General features: G+C 38.6%; 1 protein-coding gene across 1 annotated transcript in view; it reads right to left on the bottom strand.

The window, feature by feature from the left end:
- Positions 1–4985: 4985 nt before the first annotated feature.
- Pde11a (phosphodiesterase 11A) overlaps positions 4986–20299 on the bottom strand; it is a 390557-nt gene continuing 375243 nt past the window's right edge. Inside the window, exon 20 of the mRNA XM_076866019.2 lies at positions 4986–5141. Coding sequence (XP_076722134.2) covers positions 4986–5141 — 156 coding nt within the window. The remainder of the gene's footprint in view (positions 5142–20299) is intronic.

Here is a 20299-nt window from a genome sequence, read left to right as displayed (position 1 = left end):
TTCTATAATATAGTATTCTAACAATGGAACACCAGCTTGGGAAGTCTACACAAAGGAATGCCTGTAGATCCCTCAGCTGAAGACATACTTTCCTTCTTTGTGTAAAACAGTAACAATTAGGAAGCAAGTCAAAGGGGGATCCTTTTTAGATTATTTTACAAAATAAAATGGCAAAAGCAATATCCCCCCAAGGAAATGAGACTCAAAAAAAAAACCTAGCCTATATTCATACTGTGCTGTTTTTTTAAAATTCATCTAAATATAATTTAACCTGAATCTAAACTAAAGCAAAAGAAAAATATTCTAACATACAGACATATAGAGAACATGAACACAGAGATAAATGATGACCTCAAAGAACACATTTTTCACAGCAAATACTTCATTTACTTAATAAAACAAACATATTTCTGTACCAGCGTATACATTCAATGACATTGGTGTAGTTAGGCTACACAGATAAGTAACTTATCTTTAGCACTGCTGAGAGATGTAGCAAACATGCAGGTACATTCAAAATTAAACTTAAAAAGATGTACAACCCCAAATAACTGTGGGAATGATACTGGCACAGATAACACAAGCACAGCTTTGGGCACTGCTAAGTCTAAATGTTCATCATGAAATTCTCTAGTTCTGCCTTGTTTTATTTCTGTCATTTATGTGTTTTATTCTATTATTATTCACTTAGCAAGTTTATGAAATTTTGGCCTTCTTGTAGCTAGTCTGAACCTTTAAATCCTTGTACATTTGAGTTTAGGGAGTTCTTTGCAGCAAATGCCAGAATAACAATTTCATAATGTTATTCTAATGCAGATAATGTAACTTCACTATGGTAGAATTGCCCAGAGTTTTAGATCCCCAAATTAGGTTTTGGTTGGTTGCTTTGATGTATCCTTTTTGCCTTTTTTCCCCAGTCAAAGCATTTTTTCTTTCTATTTAAATCTTCCTTAAATAGATTACTGTCCCATGTGATGTAAATTGTTTTATACCATTACCAGGGATGATACTGTTTTTTTTTTTTTTTTTTTTTTTTTTTTTTTTTGTCTTTCTGCAGTTCATAAGAGTCAGCAGGAGAAATGAATTTTCAGATAATTGTACCTTAAGTAAATTGAGCAACTCTGTTTAATGACCTAATGCAAGTGGATAAAATATGATAAAATTTTGATACACAGAAAACAACTGAATTCCAGTAGCATTAATGTAATACAATATTGGCATTACACTAATATAAAAAATTTAAAATTATTTTTAACCCAACATATTTGCAAATATAAAATACCCAGAAGTGTATAGGCATATCAAATTTTAGAAGCAGAAAACGCATGTGCAATTTTAACTTTCCTTGACTCATTTTATAAATTTATTTCTAAATGAATGACCACTGTTTGTAAGATACCTATGATACGAGAAAATCCACAATTGTTCTTTATGAAATAAAAGAATATATGGTTTTTTAAAAGTGTATCGATGACCATATATTTCATGATCAAAAGAGGCAGGCTGAGACCATCTGTAATAAGATTGTTTTGTATCTACTCCACATATGTAACTTTATTTTATTTTTAGTAAGAAGATGACCTCTTTGGGTTTTGCCTATTTTATTTGAGAAGGAAAAACAAGATAATTTTCTGGAAGAATTTTAAAAAGCAAAACACAGCTTGGTCCTTTGGTGTGGAAACTGAATAGCAGTCAGTGCTTTTATTTAACAGATGGAAAACCTGAAACTGATGAGTCCCAAGATTACAGGACCAGTCAGTGGCCAGCTAGAATAGAGTTCTGGTCTACTGTGCACTAGATGATACCTTTCACAGAATGCCAAATTGCCCCTCCCTGCCAAGGTAGGCTACCTTTTAGTTTGTGCGTGTATTATCTACATACTGACTAGTATTAATAAATAACATCTGAAAAAAATATATCTCATAGAAAAAAGCATGATGAAGTCATTTTCAGCCATCAGTGCTAAAAGACCTGAGGAAGCAAACATAATCTGGTCAGTCGGAGGTTTTACAAGAAGGCTCACATTTCAAATGCCTTCCTCCAATAGGACTAGGACAATTTTTCTTCCTCTATTTTGGAAAGGCAGAATATATGAGTAGCCACACACACCTCACATTTTTGGGAGATCAGAAATTATTTTACAAAAGGATTTAAAATATCTAAAACTCCCGGAAGTTCAACCTTTAACCCCCAGGGTTGTTGACACCAGGAAGGTTGCTACCATCCTTTCCACTGTTTCCTGGCCATGGAGGATCTGATCCGTGGCATTAGTCAGCAGTTTCTGAATCTTGACCCACAATGCGAAAGATACCCCGAGACAGGAGAAATAGATGGAGGCAATTACAAACAGCTACTTGATTGATGGTTGACATTGTCAGGGCTCCACTGTATGGCAGATTGCAATGGTGTTGAACTCCCCTTGCTACCAGTGGATGTTGCTATTGGCAACCGTGCAGTGAAGCCAATAAAAAGGCAAGAAAATGAGAGGAAAACTCAACCTTAGTGGAAACCGTAAGGTTTGTGCTATAAATTATGTTCCCCTTAGCGATATGCAGCATCAGTGTTCAGGGTAACTACAGTGCTTGTAGCTGCCTGCATTCTCTGACAGACCCTGGGTTAGTGCTTTAAAATTTTGCTTTAGATGGACTGGCATCCCTTTGTCTGGGCCATTTATTTATTTATTTCTTGTTGGGGAAGATAACAGATGTGGACTCATCTCTGCCTCACATGGACTGATTTTCAATTCCCATTTGTGATATTAACATGATGTGGCACAATACCCAGAAACACCTGCAGACACATGATGATCTCACAGACCAGGGTCTATTCGTAACTCCACCCATCCTTTGTTCATCACCTGAAGGAAGAGAGACAGCCCTGCAGAAGCTATTTTCCTTTATAGCAGAGTGATTCAGAAAACTGGCTTAATAAAATCCATAAATCTGAACAACCTCCTCTTACCTGCTCTGCAGAGGCAATTTTTCCTGCACTCATTTTCTCCTCTAGTTTCTCCAGTCTTCCCTGCAGAGACAGCTGTAAAGCGTAGCTAGGAACATTATTTTTTAGTGCTCCCACTCCTTCCTTCTCTCCTTTGTCAAACCCCTCCCTGCTCAATTGTCTCTCTTTCCTAAGCAATTGATGACAGGATTCTACATCCTCATTTTTTTGGTTGGAGGTGCCATTTTTCTTTGTTTGGATTGACTTTCACCTTTCCTTTGGCAGTACCCTTAACTACCTGCTTCATTCCTATCTTTCCTTTATGGCTCTTCTTATTTTCCTTCTTCTTCCTTTTCCCCCTCCTCCTTGCTAGGCTTATAATTTTCTTTTACTTTGTTTCTTGCCATAACAAATCTCATTTCTTATTTATGATTACCTGCTCCTCCTCACTTCTGTTTTTGTCCCCTCATTTTACTCATTCCTTCAAACATTTCCCGGAAGACTCCTTTGTGCCAGAAAAACAATGTCCCTTGTGGAACATGGCCCCTATTTCTTTAAGAATTGAGTAGTAACATTAATAACTGATATTGATCAGTAAAAGTAAGAACAAAAATGTTTGGTGAATTTTAGATTTTTTCAGAGCTGGAATGAATCTCAGGTTTCATCTAGTCCAGGGATGTTACAAGTCCTTAGGGTTCCTTTGTGGACCTCTGTGTATATGATCAAAGAGTAAAGATTTGTAGGTCTCTGAATCCCCAAACCCTGCTTCAAACAGAGGACTTTATCTTTTGATGTCTAATATCTTAGTATTCCTTGAAAGATTCATTTGAACAAAGTTGTAAGGTTAAGATATGTCTGAAAATCATTTTCCACTCATTTGACAAACGAGGAAACAAGGTCAGAAAAGTTTAGCCACTTATCTAGAGTTGTCCAGTCAATAGTGCCAAAGCTGTGGTTAGAAGCCGTTCTTCTAGCCTCCTGCTTTTTGAATAAGATATACCATATCCTCAATCTCAGGTACAATGAGCAGCAAAGCAGCTTTTTAGTCATTGTATCTATTGACAGTTTATTCTTATCCATTTTAAACCTAGATTCCTACAAATTATGTGTTTTCTTAAACATTCAAACGTTATTTCTTGATTGATTACTTATAGTAAACTTAAATTTTATATCAAAACTCATCACTGGGAGACCTCAAGCCAGTCAATACTCAGTCTTTGTGGCTCTACTGTGTCTTGTAAAAATATCTCTCACTATTAGAAATAGTTTCTAGATGTTCATATGTCACTTGTGGTAAATTTGGCTATAGATTTCCTCTTATCTTTGCTTTAATTAAAGTCTGTTAATCTCTTCTTCCTGAGAGAAAGAAGACTTGTTTACAATGAAGTCTGATTTTAAAACTCTAAAAAGGAACCATGATCTCAAGGTAATTACAGATTTTGTATAAACACCAATCAACAAACATATTTGCTATGTTCCTACTATGGACCCTTTAAGGGGAAAACTGGGTTTGGTTGGTATTTATAGGTTATCTGTTAGGTAGGTTATCTGTTCTAAAGGCTCTAGTCCATCATTAAGAACCTATGTGTTTAAAAATAAAATACCTCTATAGAATGCACATCTGGATTCTTGGGACAGTCTGACACAATAGCTTGCTTGGAGAGAGGCTGCAAAGATAGCAGCATTTGGCTTGTAACCAACAGAAGAGCACATACAAAACTAAGCAGCGCTGACACTTTCACTGTTCTGTGCTGACTGTCCCCAGGTCCCTGGATCCAAACCAGTCTTCTACCCACAGCCTTTATTTCAGCCCATGTTGTTCATCAGGGGAAGGTGAGGGTCCAGGCTCTCTGCCCCACCTCCTCCTTTGTCTTCCTGTCACTCCGCTACTGACCACAATTTAAGGTGAAAAAGTCCAGGCATGCTTCCCAGCACAGCCCGAGTCTTTAGGTCTGTCTGAGCTAAAGGAACAAAAGGATGATGTGGCTGGACTGAAGCTGATTCTTCAGGCTACAGTCATTTTGCAGCAGCTCTGGGAGGATAGAGCTTTAGTTTCTGTCCTCCTCAGCCACCATGGGGCTGGCAGGGGTAGGTGAGGCGGCTGAGATCAGCAGTCTTTTTTGATGCATTTCTTCCCACTTACTTCGGTTTGCAGCCACTGAATCTAGCATGGGCTTCAGTTTCACATTGACCTTCACCAAAGCCTAAAATGAAACAGAAAACAAGTAGGGAGAGAGGAACTGAAGTCACTCATAGGATTTTCTACCTTTCATTTATAAGAGAATGGAAACTGGCTGTAAGAAATAAAAATAATTATTTTGGTAAACATAAACTAGTTACAAGGAATAATGCATTTAATACCATTATGTTCTATTAATTGAGCCTATGCAGAGAATGAGAAAATAAGACAGGACGGCTCTGCACAACTGCAGAGGGAGCCAGCCTCGCAGACTCCCATTCTATTTTATAACAACATCAAGCAAGGTAGGAAGCAAAATATCCAGCTACTCATATGTGGATCTTTGCCAGAGAGGGTTCCACATCTCAATAGACTGTGAACTTAAATTTTTACAAAAAGAAACCTATAATTGTATTGCCACAAATGTCCTTCCCCGGGGAGGGTGGGGGGCTTTTCTGAGTAGAATAGTCCACACAAAATCCTGAGGCTAGAGGAGGGGCTCATTTTTAAAGCTAAAAGATGTGGGAGCTAAATACAAAGATCAGCGTGAGAACTTATATGGAAACAGATATGACAGAAAGGGAAAAGATCGTGGAGGAGAGAAGCAGAGGGCTGTTAGATGAGGGGAGGGGAAATGTGGGGTGCATATGACCGGAAGCAGAGGGCTGATGAAGCTCAGGCTGCGGAGTCCTCACTCGCTCCACACTCTTTTAAATACTGTAGGATTTAATTTTGTGTATTTATTTATTTACTTATTTTTAACAAAAGAGAGGAACTCTGGGATGGTTTAACCAAACCCTTCGGGGAATGAGGACTTAGCAGAGGCCTGCTGCTTCGACTTTAATACGCATGCGTCATTCTGCAGGTCCTGGGGTCCTGTGGGGTAGGCCTGAGGATGCCTCCGAAGTAGGGCTAGAAGAAATTCAGGAAACAATAGGCAAATATCTCACAGGTCAGAGGAGACAAGAGTTCACTCTGCCCAGCAGGAAAATTCCATTCATTGTTCTCTGCCTGATTTTTTTTTTTTTTTTTTTTTAGTAAAAGATGAATTTTAAAAGTCTCTAAAGTTTCTTTTCCTTTTTTAAATGCATGACTATATTTCAAATTTCTTCCTTTTTACTAATAAAGGTTTCAAACATATTCAAACAGCAAAATATGATTAGCAGAAGCATCTACATGTGAATAAGTATGAATAATAAATATAGGTAAAACCACTCATGTAAAACATACAACAAAGGGTTTGGGAGACTTTATACTTTTTGGACAGTCTAATAAAAAAGAAAACAAGATTTGGGTGACATTTAATCTTTTAAAATTATGGCCTTGATCTTTTTAAAGCATGAATGTTTTGTTGTTGTTTTAAAATTAGTGTTTTTCTTCTCCTTTGTAGTTATTTATGCATTTTTCAGGCAATGTGTTAATATTAGAAAATGCCAAAACATAGGTTTAAAAGAAATAGGCAACAGTAATAATTTGTAATCCTATAACTCAAGAGATAATCAGTACCAACACTTGGGTTTTGTTTCGAATGGGATCCCTTTTGTATTTCCGAACTGGACAAATTATTTAAACATCAAAAAATATAAGTCACAAGGTGGTGTTTTTATAATAGCAGTTCACAAATGGTCAGAATCTAAGAGATTCTATGGATTTTTAAGCACTTGTACTTCTTGGGCCTATTTTTCCATCTCCAGGGTCTCAAAGAAGTACATAAACCTGGCATACCCACATGGATATGGTGGATCTTCCAGTTATGAACATCTACTATGTGTGAGATACATTGCCAGCGCTAGATGCACTTCATTTTAGATATTCCTCACAATGACTCTGCTCTTTACAAATGATAAAATATGTCCCCCACATGCTAGGATTACACTTGAACTCTAATCCTTACACTCTAGGACAAAGGTAAGAATCTGTATAAATAGTTAAGGGTTCCTTTTGTAATCTTCCCATTTATTTTGAAAACTATGGAGAATGTCATTGTTTTTCTCCACTAAAAATCAAGGCTATTGCTATATCATTGATTATATAGCGAAAACTGTTGAAGATGAAGCATAGAAAGATAGCTCTTAAAACGTAAAGAGAAAAGAGAAAGAATCAGGTACACATCTTGAAGTTATGGCCTCATCCTTTGTCAATACCCAGTTCAAACTGGTTAATAGTTTTGTTATTCACCAGTTTTCCGAGTCTGTGATGGCGAGGAAGATACTGAAGGCATGAACTTCTGAGGACGCTCTAAATATGATTGTCATTGTCATCAAATTGGGACCAGACACCAGGAACTCCTTTTCTTTTTTTCTACTTCCACATCCTATTCGTTCGTTCATTCCTTCCTTCCTCTTATCCATCAATTCTATCCACTACCTTCTTGGATATGTATAGAACACTCATGAATTCTGACACTGTTCTTTGAATGGACTCTTTATGTCACTTGGGGTCTCCCTGTCCCTTGAGAATTAGGTAAAACTTCACTTCAAATCTATGTCATGTTCTGGCGACCTTTTAGAATCCTCATGATTTCCAAGTTCTACTTCCATGGGCTCTTTGATTTCCTTTTTTTGAGTCCATTTGGCATTGTTGACTCCACTGTGCATCATTCCCAATGTAAAGTTCCATTTCATTTTCTTTTCACAGGAAATCAAATCACCCTCAACATTTCGGATGCCTACTAACTCTGCTCCATAGTAGAGATTGCCAGAGGGGAAGTGACTTACCCCCTATTGTCACTCACATGCTCCTCCCTGTCTCAAAGGCCACAGTCTTTCTCTCTGGAACAAGTAATCTAGTTTTCTCCCCAGTCCTACCTCACTGCTTTCATACAGACCAGCCTGTCAGCCAGTCAGTTTTGTCCAGGTTCTCTGAAATCCTGATGAAATAAAGTTTCTCTCTCAAAATATAGTTAGAATTCTTTTTCCTATAAAGCAATTAATAAAAGAAGAAGCATAGGGCTGTGGGAGTATTATCCATTGGAAAGGTGATGCTCTCATACTCTGCCTTGGACCAGTCAGCTTTTTTTGTCCTGTGACCATAGGTTATACCCATTATTCCCATGAGACACCTTGCAGGTGAATCCCATTCATTCCACAGGAGACAAAACATGAGCACAGAATCACACCAGTGTGATTTCGGCATATCTCCTGAAAAGCTTTCTCTGGTGAGGGAGTGGTCAGTAGCAACAGCCTCCAGAAGGAAACAGCTTTTCATGTTGAGGGTGGTGAGTGTAGTCCCTCCATGCACAACTGTACACCATGTGCTCGTGAACTTGATTCATCCCCTCAAATAGCCCTCTGCTCCAAGGAGTTACAGGGATACAAGTAAAATTTAGCTGGACATTAGAGAGTGGAGTTCCAGAAATAATCAGTTACCCTAATGAAGAGTGGGTGTTCCATCCTGGTTAAGGTGGCAACTCTCTGCACATCAATGCAGAGAATACTGTGTGTGTACATCACACTAAGAAAAACCATCTAATTTTAAATCAGATATACTATCTTGTGGATGGTATATTCACATGATGATAAAACAAGGCAACATAGTAATTCATGCAGTAATCAAATTCCTTTCATTTCCATGAGAAAAATGCAGATGCCTGCTTCCCACTCAACACACAGTGTTTTTATTTAGATGAGAGTGTGAGGTAGCAATGATCGCCATGGTTTTATTTAGTGTGGTTTGGCACCAGCTCCTCTTTACTCTGATCAAGCCTTTTAATTAAACTGACTACTATAATTCCTATGGAAATTAGTGTTTATGTTATTTTCCTGCTACAAAAGCATTTCTCTAGAACTTATTTTTTTTTAATCCCAGGAGCACAAATTGGAATTTTTTTCTGCTTGAAATGTAATTAAAAACTCATTTGATTACAATATTTCTGGCTCTGTTTTACTTATTAAATTCCTGTAATCAGTTTTCTTTTATGAAGCTGCTGGGAAATGATCTCAAAAGTAACACATTTTTCTCTTCCTTGGCAGGTTCCCGAGCATTTACTAAATTACATTCATAGCACCTGCCCATGATTCGAATTACTCCACCAATTTATTCCTTAAACCATTTAAGTTTATTTGGCTTAGCCCCAAACAGCTTTCTTTCCTTTATCCTGTTCTTTGTTCTCCCTCTTGCTTCCTTTGTGTTGAATAAAATATTGGAGCAGGGCGGGCAGGTTACATCTTTCTCAGAATTCCTTCTTTCTCTTTGTTTCCTGTTCTTCCGAAGCAGAATTGTCACACCATAAGACCATTTTCCTCTGGCCAGGTGCTGGTTATAGGCAAAGGGAGAAAGATTTCTATCTTGAGGAATTATTCTTACACTATAAATTTGTTGCATAAATGCAGTTAGCTAAGGGAATACTGAACTATTAGGATATCAGTAAAGCAAATTATTATCCACAAACCTAAATTCCAGGACTTACAACGATTACCTGAAAAGTATCATCAGCAAGAAAACTGGGCATTCCTGAAAGCTTGCCATCAGTGAGTGACACCTAATGGGTTCTGTGAGGATGCTACTGATGTCTGTCTAGTTTGACTTGCTCCTCACTTGCTGAGAGAGAAAGGGGGAAACACCACCCATTGGATCACTGTCCATAAGTACCAGAGGAACTCTAAAGGCTAGTATGTGGCTACATAGGCCACAGGGTACCTGACGTCTTCTGTGGCATCCCTGCTGTGTGATCTTTTGGCTACTATTTGACCATATGGAGGTAGTGAGTACACACTACCTCCCAAGGATGGTACGCTTTTTTTGTCCTGATTTTAGAATATTGTTCTTTATGCTGAGCTGAACTCTACCTCCCTATGGTTTCTACTTAGTGGTTCTAATCCCTGGGGTGCTGTCCCTTGAAATCTGACTCTTCTCTAGCAGTGCAGGAGTGGTGACTCCTAAGTGGCTCCAAGTGTTAAGTGAAGGGGGGCGGGCCTCAAATCCTACTCAGTATGCTCGGCTTCTCCCTTGGGGCAACCTTATGATATCATGGGGGCTTCTGGCCCATTACAGAGAGGATCTTGGATACTTGACCCATTAGGGGCCACATTTTGGGTTTGTAAGTTGAGGGATTTCTGGGTTCCATTCACACTCCCTTGGGTTCACCCATGACAAGCACATACAGTTTATTCTATCTTTTATTGCTGTTTTGAATAAGAACACATTCACATAGCTCAAAGCACACAGAAAGGTGCAATGTAAAATTTCCTTTCTACTCCTGCCCCAAGTATTGGGTTTTCTTCCCAAGAAGCAACAAGTGCTATCAGTTTTTTGTGTATCCTTCAAGAAATGAGATTTCCTCATTTTTATGACTGCCTAGTATTACATTGCTGTCCTAATTTGTTTAACTAGTTGCTATTTTTAATGAACACTAAGGGTGTCTTATATGTGCCCATTCCAAATAATGCTATTATGGCTATCCTTGTACATAGACTTTTTGTATGTATGGAGCTTACCAGAAGGTCAAATTCTAGAACTGGTATTGCTGAACGAAAAGAGTATGCATTTTCATTTAACTAGATATTACTAAATCAACACATGCAAGCTTTGTCTAAGATATAGAGCAGAATTCTTATATCCATCATGCCTACAAGAGGAAGAAAACATAGCTACTATTTAGAGTAAGGCCTTGGAGAGAGCACATAAGGATGGATAAGATAAGGAGGATACACAAATTTGGCACATGGCTCTCTCCTCTCCATACACTCCAGATGCTAATGTGCACACAGCATGCCTGATCTCACCCAAGCATCACACTCATGTTGTTCCAGAAGGTTTTGATTTCATTCTATCTCTGAAAGAAACCTAAGTGGTAAATGAATCTATTTAATTCCTTTATGTTTTGAGTTACACTGTAGTAAGTGCTTTATATACACTGTTTATGTATGTCTGAAGCATATTCTATATTTCTTCAATCATATCTTTCATGCTGAAAATATCTTTGTGCGTATTTTAGTACTTTAAAGATATTGTCTTCTGGGTTGTATTGGTTCATACCATGATATGTGTTTTTTTTTCCTTACTTCTTAAGAACAATATTCTAAAATCAGGACAAAAAAAGCATACCATCCTTGGGAGGTAGTGTGGTCTATAATTTTCATCAAATTTTGAGAAATGTTCACTGCCCTTTCTTCAACTATTTCTAATGCTTGCATTTTCCTTATGGGGCTCCAGTTATACATATATTAAGCCCTTTAGTATTATCCTGAAGCTCAATTGATGGTCTGTCTGTTTCTTTTCAGTCTTTCTTACATTGGGGTTTCTCATTCTGGATGGTTTCTGTTGCTGTCACTGTTTCCCTGCTCCCCTGTAGTGCTTAATCTACTGCAAATCCCATCTACTGTATTTTTCAACTTAGAAATTGCAGTTTTCATCTTCAAAAATTTGATTTGGGTCTGTTAAAATATCTTCCATGACTGTTTATTACACTCAATCTTTCCTCTTCTATCATCTTGAACATATAAAATATAAGCATACTAACATCTCAATGGTCTTTTTAGTCAATTCCACGATCCATATCATCAAGACTGTGTTGATTGATTCTTCTTATGGGCCGCATTTTCATGCTCCTTTGCTTGCCTGGTAATTCTTGGTTGGAAATTAGATGTTGTAAATTTCATGTTGTTGGGTAATAGATTTTTTTTTCCAATTTCTTCAAATATTTTTTGTTTTATTATAAAATGTTTCTAAGTTAACTGGAAATAATTTGATCCATTCAGGGCTTGCTTTTAAGCTTTGCTAAGTGGGGTCAGAGAGACTTTTAGTCTAGGGCTAATTTGCCCTCCTCCCCATGCAATACCCTTTTGAGAACTGTACATAATGCTAATGCCTCATGTATTTCAAGGTTTTTCTTTGGTGTTGTGATTAGGAGGAACATAGACTATTTCCTCGCCTCTGTGATTTCAAGATTTTTGTTTGTTTGCTTGTTTGTTTTGTTTTGTTTTGTTTTTTTTCTCAGACTCAGTAGATGGGGTAAATAGCACTGAGCCAAAGATTCAAAGTTGCCTCTAGCAGAACTGTGTAGCTCTGTCTTTCCTGGTACTTCTCTCTGGAATCTAACCTCCTGGACCCCCACAGTCTCCTGGCTCTGACTCTTCAACTCATTGAGGTCACTTTTTTGTGCTTGGATTACCCCTCCCTGTGCCAAGGCTGGAAAACTCTCTCTAGGCAGTAAGTGGAGACAGTTGTAAGGCTCTCTTCATTTGTTTCCTTCACAATTCAGTGTATTGTGCTGTCTTTTGCTTACTATCTAGAAACTGTTGTTTCAAATATTTTTTTCTGCATCTCTCTCTCTTTCTCTTTGTTAATTTTTTTTTTTTTTTTTGATCTGTTACTCCATCATGACCAGCAGTGAATGTTCCTCATTATTGGTTTAAAACAACTTTGTCTTGCCTTGTGCTATAGTTTAGATCTTGAATGTCCTCACGGGTCCATGTGTTATAGGTTTGGTTCACAGCATGGTGCTATTGGGAGGTAGTGGAATTTTCTCCTCCTCCTCCTCCCTTCCCCTCCCCCCTTTTCTTTCTTTTTTTCCCAGGGGATTAAACCAGGGGCACTTTACCACTGAGTTGGATCTCTAGTCCTTTTTATATTTTATTTTGAGACAGAGTCTCATGAAGTTGCTGAGGGCCTTGCTAAGTTGCTGAGGCTAGCTTTGAACTTGTGATCCTCCTACCTTTGCTACTTGAGTTGCTGGTGTTACAGACATGTGTCACCATGCCTGGCAAGATGGTAGACTTTTTTAGGAGGAAGCTTTTATGAGAGATTCTTAGGTCTCTGTAGTTGTGTTCTCAAAGGGGATTTGGGGATCTGGGCCCATTTTCTTCCTGTCTTTTGCTTCATGACCATGAGGTGAGTAGTTTGCTCTGCCATGTTCTCCCCACCATTGACATCTGGCACCCCCATCAGAGGCTCAAAGCATTGGGTCTGTTCAATCTTGGACTGGAATCTCCAAAACTGTGAGCCAAAATAAATCTTCTCTCTTTATAAGTTTATAATCTCAGATATTTTGTTGGTATGGTGAAAAGCTAACCAATAAGCTTACCATCCATGAGCTCAAAGAGAGAACAGAAACAGAAGCTTTTATCTTTTGATCTCTAACACCTAGCACAGCAACCCCAGGAGACAGCCATCCCTTTTCTATCCCTCCCACATACCAGTGGCAGGAAGAAGGGTTAAGGCCAGGACACCTGCCAGTGGCTGAAAGTGGAGTCAGTACCTTCTGACCTGCAAAGAATGTTGTTGAAAAAACAAACCTAGAATAACCCCCTTGAGGAAGGAATATAATACTTTTCTCTTATTACCATTATTTCTTAGACCTGTTTTTTCCAGTTCACCAAGCTGCTAGGAGCCTATGCTAACCTTACTTTCCTTCTGCCATCATGACCCACACCTGCTGTCATCTGAGTCATATGTACTGATTAGTGGGCCATGGTCACATCTTGGAACTCAAGAGCTGGATGTGGGCCAAAAAAATAAACAAAGAGCATGATTTGCTCTTAGAAAAAGTGAGTGCTCCTATACTCTGTTGTTCAAAGAAGGCATAAAGAAACCTCACTAAATTAAAACCAAATTTGTCTTTGAACCTGAAAATGTCCAATTGTGCCATTAATACCTTTAAGATTTTTATTTTTATTTTTGAGGAAATTACCTGAACTAGCTATTCCAGTTCTTTTAAAAGGACAAATAAAGGATGGTTTTGGCTTCCTGTTGCTGAATTTTATTTCCAGAGTTGCTTGCAATATGACTTTGTATTTTCTGCCTTTCTTCACCCCTACTTTGCCAAAGAGAAATAATTAGAACTAAGAGATACAATGTATGGAAAAGGATAAAGAAATTAGAGTATTTTTGGAAATATCATTTTTCTGGCTAGAATACAAAATTAGTCTTGGAAATCATCTCAAATATCTGTATGATGCAATATCCTAATTATGAGGACATGATCACTTTACTACTATGATTATTTCCTTTTTGAGTGAAAATGTCAAAAATCCAATTGGGAATTGATATTTTGAAATGGAAAATCACCGATTATGGGAACAGCCAGCATCACCTCTGCTCAAATCTCAACAGGAGGAAAAAGAGGTCTTGCAGTGGTGGCAGCCCTGAATTCTCATGAAGTCACATGATGTTAGTGACAGGTGCAAAGTGCTTTTCTGAGAAACATGGATGGGGGGTTTTATTTAAGGTATGTGACTTCAGAAGAAAGTCACCAAGTATAAAAACAAATCCTTTTTTTTTTTTTTTTTTTTGTACCAAGAGTTGAACTCAGGGGCACTTGACCACTGAGCCACATCCCCAGCCCTATTTTGTATTTTATTTAGAGAGAGGGTCTCACTAATTTGCTCAATGCCTTGCTTTCGCTGAGGCTGGCTTTGAATTTGTGATCCTCCTGCCTCAGCTGCTGGAATTACAGGCATGAGCCACTGTGCTCAGCAAATCTTAACTTTTAGATTAGTGAACTGGTGAATTGTTAATCCTTTTTGGTTCCTAAAGGTTAAGATTATTATGGTTGAATCTGACAGATCCTGGATTTCATACATCACGCTTTAGTGACTGCTCATCAACCCTGGGTTCCTCTGTGTGCCATGAAGGCCAAAGACATGGTGAAATGCCTGATGAGAACCAAACTTGCCACCGCCCTGCAAGGTGCCCTCTGCCCTCAGGTAACTTTCAGGGAGCTGAGCTGAGCTGATTATCACCCATCCAGCTGCCCAGCCCCAGATTGTATGGTGTTTCCCTCTTCCCCACACCCAATCAACCGTTACCTTTTGTCAGCCCAACTCCAGGGAAACTTTGTACTTCAGTCTATTGCCATCGCCACAACCCTCCTTCAGGCTACCATCATCCTTCCAACTGGTTAAGTCTGGCTACAGCATCCTCATGGGTCTCCCAGCCTTCCTCTTACTCCTGTCCAATCAACTCTCCACACTGAACCCACCATGGGGTGGTGGATCAAAAACATAAATCCAAGCTTTCATTCTCTTCTCTGAGCATTTTAGTGGTTCCCATTTCATAGCAATGTGTTGACTGTATCAATCCAAATCCCTCAATGTGACCAAAAGAATTATGATAGTAAAAGAGAATGAAATTCAGAAACAAAACCTGTTGAAAAACTTGGATTATGGTACAAAAATAGAAAATTGAAATTTCAAAATAGCCCCTCCAAGTTTTCTAGAAAACTTAAAATACACATCTTTCTATCCAATTTAACATTTTCCTGCTTTAAAAAAAAAAAAAAAAAAAAAAAAAAAGCTAAACTCCACACAGCAGTTTGGCAAGGAGTACCTAAAATGTAACTTACTACGTGAAAGCAGATGGAGCTGGTTCTGTGGTCCAGATGGAAGGCAGCAAACAGACTCCAAAACCTCACTTTGTTCCTCCCCAGTTCAATGGCTTTTGAAACTCAAACTTGTGTAAAAATTAATTTGCACTAAATTCTTAATATATTAACTGTTACATGAAGCTTCTGACTGTTTAAAAAAAAATTCCTTCAAAAAAACCCAAATAAACAATAATAGTGAACATGAAAGTAAGCCAAGACTTCTTTGGATAAATGTTTTAAACATTCATATTAATGATATTAGTCTTACAGCATCCTTTTTGTGTAATTTGCTACAGATTGAAAATTAACTCTGTCAGGCATTGTGCATGTACACATTCTCTCTCTCTCTTTCTCTTTCTCTCTCTCTCTCTCTCTGTTTTTTTCATTAAATCCTCAAAATAATCAGATGAGGGAGCTATTTCCTCATTGCCCTATTTTGGAGATGAGGAAATCTGGCTCAGAAAAGCTACAGAATTTGCGTGGGGCCACAGAGATGGGGTCCTGACTCAGGTCTCTAACTTCAGAGCCCACATTGATAACCAATTACCACATTGTAACACTGGCATGCGATTTTGCAATGGGCAGTGCTGCTAATTGTAGTTATGAATGAAAAGTGAATTTCTAGACAGGCATTGCTTGTCCATCCTAGGGACTGATTGTCCAATAAATGTTTTTCTTAACAGACTCAAGTGCTGCTGTGGTCTCAGATGTGTTCTGACTTAGGTCTGAAGAGACCAAGATTGGTCACCTTGGAAAAGAGTGAACCCAGTTCAAGGTTATCCAATATAAGGCTGATGTCTGAGAACAAAAGCCATGGCAGAATAATAAAAGCTCAGGTAGAGGCAAGGACTTTGAATAATGGCATTACAGCAGCTGAGGATCTGAAATATTTACTATTCATAGTTCTTCCCAGGCCAGAACACAATAGAGTTGTTTCTCTATTTGGAGACATGGTCATTTATTCTGCCAGGATTGTGGTTTTTCTAGCAGAGTTTGTTAGTTGCTTCCCCAATAGGAATTTTAGCCCCTTTTGAGCTCAGGAATGGCCAGGGAGATTAAAGCAGAGTTCATAAAAGAAGTTCAGGGAAAATTCTTTAAAGGAGTCTTAGTCAGCTGGGAGATGCATTCTCTTGCTCTTATCCCTATCTACTTCTTGCTGCTTGGATATGAACTTAATGACTGGAACCATAGTGGCCATCTTTTGACTATGAGGCAAACTTAAATATGGTAGCCATGGGCTAAGGAAAGATAAAAGGGGTCTAGGCATCTGATGGCTTTGGAGTTGTTGTTCCATTAGCAGTCCTGAATTAGCTCTTCTAGATTATTTTTATCTCTTAGTAGTAGGATGTAATTCCTAACTGATAAAAACTGATGTTGTATGTAGGTCTCTATTTTCAGACTACCTGAGCAGATGGTGGAGTGTTCTAAACATTTTGATCCTTGAACTGATTCTCAGCATTGTGAATATGCATATTAAAAATTAACTTTTTTTTTTTTTTTTTTTGGTAGTGAGTTTTAAGTGGACTCTAGTAGACAGCAGAGGCTGTATGTTGTTACTTTGTGTTTCCTCTAGTCACTGAACCTATTCCATGTGCTCTGCACATAACGCAGACTTGACCAATGAGAGGGCCCAGGGACTGGTGTAGGATGGGCATGAGGTCCACACTAAGTCAATCAGATTTGTCTTGAGGTTTTACCTGGTACTATTGGAAATCAAGCTTTCTTTTTCTATTTTCCTTTAATGTTAAAGTGTGAATCTCATGCCCATTCTACCCCAGGCACTGGGTGCTCCTACTTGTCAGGCTGAATTATGTGCAGAGCTCATGAAATAGATTCCATTACCAGAGGATGCATAAAGGGACAACACATAACCTTTTCTGTCTACTAGAAGCCACTTAAAACCCACTGCCAGCAACATCAGCAACAAAAGTAAACTCAACACACACACACACACACACACACACACACATGAGAGGGCATTACTTTGTTCAAGTGTCAAGGTGTCTAGCACTCTCTGGCAGGGACATGTGAGCCAGCCTAGTTGAGAAGGAAGCCAAAACCTAAGTCAGTAGCAGAGAGCAGAGGACACATGCCCACAGCATCTTTAAATCCTCTGGGTTCTCACTTGAGGCTACAAATTTCCATTTCTGCTCAAGCTAACATGAGCGAGCTTCTAAGCTCCAAACAAGAGGTCTCTTCCTACTGGCATGTGCTGTTCTCTGTCATCCCAAGGAGTTTCCCAAGTTTGAGGGCTCCCAACTTTGAACTGGCTTTAGTTAGCCCTGCCTTATATAGCAGAGAAACTTGGTGCAAACACTTGCTTACCAGTCCTTGCACCTAGTTAATGTAAGTTAGGGACTAATAGCAGCCATCTCCATTTTCCTCAAGCCCCAGAATCTGCCAAACAGAAGGGGACATTTTCCTTTGTTTTTAAAAGTCTACATTCTAGCATTCCATCTTTTTTCAGGAAACACTATTGAAGGGTGCCAACTCCCTCTGGTGACAAAGTCAATAGGCCTATGGAGTTGTGGCTTCCAGGGAAGTTATACTTAATGGAACCAGTAGGGAGCAGCCATTTAGCTTAGATTTTCTCTATGGTCCAGGTGAATTTAGAAAAAAACCCAGCAACTGGTTATTGTCTCCTTCATGAGAATTCAGTATTATACCATGTTTATCACATGGGGAGAATCGTTTTTTCCAGCTGAGTAAACTATTCTTCTGTGTATGGGTTTTATTCAGCAATGACAGGTTGGCTGTGTGAGATTTTTGCAAATGCCAAAAAAATATCATCAGTCTCTCTTTTTTGTCTTGTTAGTGATATTGGAGATCTTAAAAATCTAAATAATATGAGGCACTTACCCAAATAGCTGTAAAGATGATTAAGCCACAGAGGTAATGCTTAGTATGAAAGCCAGTGAGCTCATTAGAATCCAATGCAAGAATGATTCAGATCTGCAATTGGAATCTTAAGGGCACAGTCTACCCAAGCTATAAGTGAAGATGATGTTTGTGGCATCAGTGTCTAATATCCTGAAAGCTAATTACAGTAGTAGTAATAACTTAGAAACACATCATTTTCTCTCCAACCTTTGAAGCAGATTAGTAGTGCATATAAAAACAAAAATGTGAGAATGCTCTTTTCTTTCTTTTTCTTTTCTGACCTCCCATGTTACTTGATTTGCTTATTTTATTCATATGCTCAAGGGATCCCTTTGTGGAAAATGATATTCACAAATGACATTAACATTCTGAATTAATGAGGCAAGAATGTTAGCCTCCTTGGATTAATAGCATTGTTATTTCTATAATATAGGGCAAGAAACTTAAACTCAAAGGACTACAGGGCCAAGCCAGTAAAGTTAATGAATGAAGTATGTTGCATAATACAGGTGGGAGTGGTGGGGACTATGGAAAACTGGACGTGTCATCATTTAAAAAACCGTGTTGAACTGAATGAGACACGTCTGTGAGCTGAGTCTTTGCTGGGGCCACCTGTTTGCTCACTATGGTAGAAAGTAAAATGCATCTTGCTGAAAATGACTAGGGAGAAATGAAAGTGTCCAGTGTTCCAGGTTTCAGGTAAGGAGCTTTCTATATGTGAGCTGATTAAACCTCACAACTGTGCTGTCAGTAGAAATTTGGGGCTCTGTTTGGATGGATGTGGCACCTGAGGTTGGAGAAATAAGTTAAAAGAGCCAATGTTTACAAGGGAGTAGAAAGCCCAGCTGGAATGTCAGTCCAGTCCTGAGTGGGTACAAAGCCCATGGCACCTTTACATCAGGTATCCCAACCAGAACATAGGTAACAAAATCTGTCTCAGATCTTAGTTATGCCAAGGGCAGTGCAGCAACTTTTTTTGTTCTAGTGTCCCTGGCACTGGATCGGGACAAATTTACAGAAGGAAGGCTGCCTCGCTGAGTCAGGGAGAAACACCACTTCCTAAACATTAGGTGTAGGCGGTGGATCTTACCTGTGACTCATCTATTCTACCTTGCCCTGGGAAATGAAATAAGGGTTTTAAGGAGTAAATGACAGGGAGACCTAAAGACAGCTCAAGTAAACGGGAGCAAGGAGAAAATCTCTCCTGTTATAATGAGCCCCTCTAGGACACTGTCCTAGGTTGTCCTGCTGGCTGAGTTTTCAGAGCCCAATGGTAGTTAATCAATCATGTTCATTGTGTAGGCAAGTTCTGACTTGGAAGGAATGGCTGCAGACCCAGAAGCCATAGCCTTTGATGAATGGGCTTCATATGAGAGGTGGTTGGAACATGTAACTAAAATGTAGCCACATGGTAATAATCCACCTTTTCCCGTGGCAGAGTGTTTTCCAATAAAATTAGGCCATCTGAGATTTTTATAGAAACACATACGAATCTATTATTTTTACAAAGTTCAACGTCTAAAAATGACCATATCTAATTTTAGTTCGCAGAGCTGCAGACATTCATTCTGTATACATTTTTACATACTTCTCATGTACCTTGAGTCCTAGGGTTCTCCAAACATAGTGGACAGGGAGCCTGCATGGGTTGTATAAATACGTAACTGTTAAGTCCCAGCCTTTAGTGGATGTGGAGTTCTGAGTGACATGCTATAGAACTTCCAAGAGTGGATTCTAGAATACTCTCTTAGCATTTTCTTTTTCTTTTTTTTTTTAGCTTTTATTTCAGAGTCCCAAGGGCTGAAAGACTAATTTTATGCAATAATGAGCTGCTTAGTAAGTACCATGCAAATCTGATGATTACTAATTGCTTATGAACTGAATCTTAAAGTTTATATGGAAAATTAAAGAAGCATACCTGGAAAATACTGAGGAGTAATGGGGAAGGTGAAACTAGGCTTATTAAAATATACTATAAATTGATATTAATTAAAATAGGA

Source organism: Callospermophilus lateralis, chromosome 9, assembly GCF_048772815.1.
Source record: "Callospermophilus lateralis isolate mCalLat2 chromosome 9, mCalLat2.hap1, whole genome shotgun sequence".
NCBI classification, from domain to species: Eukaryota; Metazoa; Chordata; class Mammalia; order Rodentia; family Sciuridae; genus Callospermophilus; species Callospermophilus lateralis.
This window is presented reverse-complemented; position numbering and strand designations above follow the sequence as displayed.